We start from the raw sequence: 5,037 nt of genomic DNA on the forward strand, positions 1-5,037 counted from the left end.
TAGAAATGTTCGGTTTTTAAAGTTGAGGGGAGGTGGGATAGATGAGCGGCTGGTTGAGGAACCTCAGTCACAAGGACGCTGTTGAGAACTAGTGAAGCATCAGTGTCAACACTGATGTTGCTGTCTTTGATGATGATGATGATGATGTGTGAAAAATACGATCCAGCCATCTGATTTTCCCGGATGGAACGATGGCTTCCCGGCTACCGACGACCTGCAAATTATCCCTGGCGTCATCGCCCTTGTCATATCGCTTCCACTCTGATCCGCGACTGTCTTGATACTACAGATAAACTTCCATCGTTGTCAATCGCACAATGCATAGGAAGTCGTGATATTAAGTACTTTGGAAGCTGTTTTCGAGGAATTACTAGGATGACAAGTACAAGTAAGCTAATACATCAGAAAACAGCTACCCTTGCCAAGCATAGAAACGCGTTGATAGTAACCCGTCAGTCTGTGGGCGTCATCATCATCATCAAAGACAGCAACATCAGTGTTGACACTGATGCTTCACTAGTTCTCAACAGCGTCCTTGTGACTGAGGTTCCTCAACCAGCCGCTCATCTATCCCACCTCCAGTCAACTTTAAAAACCGAACATTTCTATGAAAAAGTTTTCAACTGTGGGTGGATAAGGAACTGCAAGGAGTTTCGCAAAAACGCTTCAACTACTGCACATTACTAAATCAGTTAAAAACTGTAAAAAAAAGTAGAGGCTATCAAAATCTTCACTCACTTCAATGTACCATAACCAATTCAGCACAGTTGTCAGCATTTCCATACAACCATGGAGAAAGAGAGCTCCAGTAAGGAATGGATAGTAAGAGTAGGGTTGGGGACTTTCCAAAGGATTTCGGGCTCAAGAGAAAACGACCGGTAATGGGGTGTCCACCCCTTCTAATCCGAAAATCTGGTAATTGCACTGGTGCTACACCTTATCAGCAACTCTGCATTCGTTACAAACCTCACCCGAGTCTAACCCAGCATACGGCCACAGACATGTCAGCTAGACAGACAAGCAGAAAATGACAGCAAGTTCACTAATGAGATCAGTCACGCTCCATGTCCTCTAAGGTTTCTCAACGCGCGCGTGGAGAACCGTGTGTAACCTAGCCAGGAAGCTGCAAAGACCCCATGCACTCAACTTGACAGCAGGTGTTTTCATTTCGCGTCGCTAAGTCATGGTGTCTTCCATGTCTTCCATATTACATGTACGCATCGAGTTGGCGCCATTGGTTATCAAATATTGGAGGGTCTCTAGGGTTCTCAGATTGCAGAGGCCGGGTTTCACAGCCACAACGTAAGACTGTTCTCATTTCTGTTTAGCAGACACGGTTCTCTAGTGGGTCAGTGTCATTGTCAGCACAATTGGAGTTCAACCCTAATACCAAGGGTGATTCAACGTGGTGGAAATGACTCTTCGCTTGATGATGTGTACATGTCTCTCGAGGAGATAGTGGCGCCATTTGCGGATCGCTTCGACTATAGCATATGCTTCTTTTTCAACAGCAGAGTGATTTTTCTCGCTTGCAGTCAAGGTTCTGGAGAAAAAGGTGACCGGTCGGCTACCCTGGCTCAGGGATGCACCAATAGCGATGTCGGACGCATCAGTTTCAACAACGAGAGGAATATTGTAGTCGACAGTAATCACCATCGCATTTTCTAGTTCGTGTTTAAGGTTCTCAAATGCTGTTCGGGCATTCTCCGGGAGCGGAAATATTTTGTTTTTAACCAATGGATGAATTTTGTCAGAGAACGCCGGTATCCACTGTGAATAGTAGGCAAACAAACCAACGGCTCTTTGCTGCGATTTCCCGTTCTCTGGAAGTGGGAGTTCTCTTATGGGGCGCATGCGTTCTGGGTCAGGTCTTATAATACCTTTGGAGACCTTGTAACCTAAGAGAGTAATCTCTTCAGTTGCGAAGCTGCTTTTCGTATCGTTCAAAGTAATATTGTATGTTTTTGCGACATCGAGAAAATGCCTAAGATTACGGTCATGTTCATCTCTCGTTTTGCCGCATATAGTGACGTTATCGATATAAGCGAATGTGTCTTTTACCTGTTCGGCTTTGATTATATTGTTCAGCGTTCGCTGAAAACACGCGACCCCGTTTGTCACTCCAAAAGGAATGCGCCGAAACTGGTATAGGTTCCCCCCAGCTTCGAACGCTGTGAATGGCTTGTCTGACTCGATTATTGGAACCTGATGATATGCACTCTGGAGATCCAGTGTGCTGTAGACGGTGTAGCGTGCGATGGTTTCAATCATTTGGTCGAGCCTTGGTAAAGGATAAGCGTCAAGGTAGGTGAAGCGATTGATTGTCTGGCTGTAGTCTATCACCATGCGTCTCTTGTGATTTGCATTGCGGGTAACGAGCACTTGTGCTCTCCACGGAGAATTTGATGGTTCGATTATGCCATCGGTAAGCATTTGGTCTACTTCCGTTTGTATGAATTGTTCATCTTCCGGTGTATGACGACGAGATTTTGTGGCGATCGGTTTGTAATTTGGAGCAAGATTGGTGAATAAGGATGGAGATTCCAGTTTTGCGGATGTTACGCCACATACAGTTAGGGTACCCCGTTGACCACCGAATGGAATTTCGACTTTATCATGTAACCCCAGAAAGTCATGTCCGAGAAGGACGTCTGCACAAAGGTTCGGTAATACACAAAGTCTGAAACGTTCGTATATAGCATCCTTGTACTGAATGGACACAAGGCAATAACCTTTGGTGGAACATGAATGTATCGTCGACGCCATTGTTATCACAGAGTCGTACGGAAATAGCTCCCAGTTATGAGTTTGCAGGATTGATGAAGAAACGAAACTTCTGGAGCTGCCGGTATCAATGAGAGCTCGGACAACAACGCCGTTGACCAAAATATCTGTTGTAGTTTTGGATAGGCAATTGGGAGCAGCAGCACAAAATAGCGAGGAGATTGAGGAGTCTTGAGCTGAACCCGCGTGATATTTCGAGGCTTTGGACCTACAGACACGTTGAAAATGTCCAATTTTTCCACAACTCTTGCACACTGATTCTTTAGCGGGACACTTATAACGAGGGTGCTTGGGGTTGCCACAAAAGTAACATGTTTGTTGTGTAGCGGCCGAAACTGTTGTTTCGGAATTAACAATGGGTAAAGGAGTAGATACCGAACAAGTAACGGGTTGTCTGTATACGTATGATTGTGACTGTTTTTGTGCAAGTTCGAGAGCTCGCGCGGCTTCATGGGCTTTGTCAAGGTCCAATTCATGCCACGTTAGCAGTTTCTCCCGAATGGTATTCGACTGCAATCCGGTTATCAGAGCATCCCGAACTGCTTCGTTTGTATGTTCCACAGCAGATACTGCTTTGAATTCACAGTCTTTAGCAAGCGATTTCAGTTTTTGAACGAATTGGTCGACATCCTGACCAGGTTCTTGTTTGTATGTGGCTAAAAGATGGCGTGCATACACGATATTTTTCGGGCGGATGTAAAGTTTTTCCAGCAAGGTTATCGCAGAATCGTAGTCGCTGCATTCTGCGATGAAGTCATACACTGTATGGTCGATGTGACGAATGAGAGTTTCCAATTTATTTAGACCTTCGGGTTTGACTGAGTTAATGTAAGCTTTGAAAGTACGGAACCAATGAGTCCATCGTTTCATGCCATCTGATGAGTGAGGATCGGCATCAAAAACCGTAGGTCGGAGAATATGATCCATTTCGTTTTTATTAGACGATTAAATTGTTGCGAGAGTCGAGTAGTTCCAGGACGGGATTAGAAAGGAGACAGAATAGGAAGACGTAATGTACGCTTTAATCGTCTAATAACTGTAGTACATGAGCTGAAAATAGAGTGAGAATCACGAGTTAATGGGTTATGCAAAGGTTTATATTATATAGTCATGACATAAGGGTGTTTCAACGTGGTGGAAATAACTCTTCTCTTGATGATGTGTACATTTACTTCATCTGGTGCACTCACAGCAAAGGTATGGGTTATATAGTCATGACATAAGGGTGTTTCAACGTGGTGGAAATGACTCTTCTCTTGATGATGTGTACATTTACTTCATCTGGTACACTGCACTCACAGACCCCTCAAGCTCGTCTGTCCGAAGGATAGGTGAAGATACAAAGGGTATACCAAAACAGTGGAACAATTTCGATTTTCCATCAGGGTAGTTTGTGCGGACAAGTGGTCGTCCACTAGCAGAACCATGTCGTTATCATAATCCCGCCACCCGTCTTCCAGATGTGACTTCAGTGTGAGCAGATCGAGTTAAAAACATAAATGTCGAACTGCACGTCACAGTATACCGTTGCTGAACTTATTCAACCCATGGGCCTTGCGTTGAATTGCCTTTTTCCCCTAGAGGACCGCAGTGACAAACGGGGTTTTTGGTTCTGTTTATCAGGTGAAACAGTTGTCGAAAACCCCAAGTCGCAGTAGCTTCCTCCATTTCTGGGGTTTCATGATTGCATAAGATTTCTCTACCTGTCCACAGGCTGCGCTTGAGTTAAAGCCTAACAGCGCTAACTGGATTATGTCCAATGTCCGAGAGAATACACCGATTCTTAAATGTGTTGCTTATTTGATGGACGATCATACATGCCAGATGGTGTCATGGAACCGTTCATCCACCGACAGTGTGGTAACCTCATCCGTCACCATGAACACTCCTGAGGAGAGTGGTTCGCAATTTCACTCCTCAACGTCAATGGACCTCCAAATCAAGGAAGGAGTGTTTTTCCAGCGCTCAGAACCACTCTAGCTTCTCCTGAAGTGATTTGGGTAGTAACAGTGTAGCATGAGGAAGACACATGAAACGAGTATTTGCAGCCAGTGAAGAAAACCTACACACTGTTTCGTTGTCTTTGCTTAGACAACCCAGGAAGTTGAAGCCAAATGGGATAACTTTAGGTTAAACGGAGTTACTGTCAAAGTGAAGTGTACAGTTGATATCTTCGGTGCTATTTCTGAAACGTAAGATCCTTTAGCACGCTTTTTTGAGGCATAACGAGCGGAAAACCTTTTTGTGGCTTCA

The 5,037-nt window shown here is 44.6% G+C and overlaps 2 protein-coding genes across 2 annotated transcripts in view; one reads left to right on the top strand and one right to left on the bottom strand.

The window, feature by feature from the left end:
- Positions 1-1,003, bottom strand: part of T265_10536 (hypothetical protein) — a gene marked incomplete at both ends in the record, with an annotated part of 26,527 nt that extends 25,524 nt beyond the window's left edge. The window contains one exon of the mRNA XM_009176932.1: positions 972-1,003. Coding sequence (XP_009175196.1) covers positions 972-1,003 — 32 coding nt within the window. The remainder of the gene's footprint in view (positions 1-971) is intronic.
- Positions 1-5,037, top strand: part of T265_10537 (hypothetical protein) — a gene marked incomplete at both ends in the record, with an annotated part of 41,324 nt that overhangs the window by 4,046 nt on the left and 32,241 nt on the right. The gene's annotated exons all lie outside the window — the stretch shown is intronic.

Source organism: Opisthorchis viverrini (genome assembly GCF_000715545.1).
Source record: "Opisthorchis viverrini unplaced genomic scaffold opera_v5_374, whole genome shotgun sequence".
NCBI lineage: Eukaryota > Metazoa > Platyhelminthes > Trematoda > Opisthorchiida > Opisthorchiidae > Opisthorchis > Opisthorchis viverrini.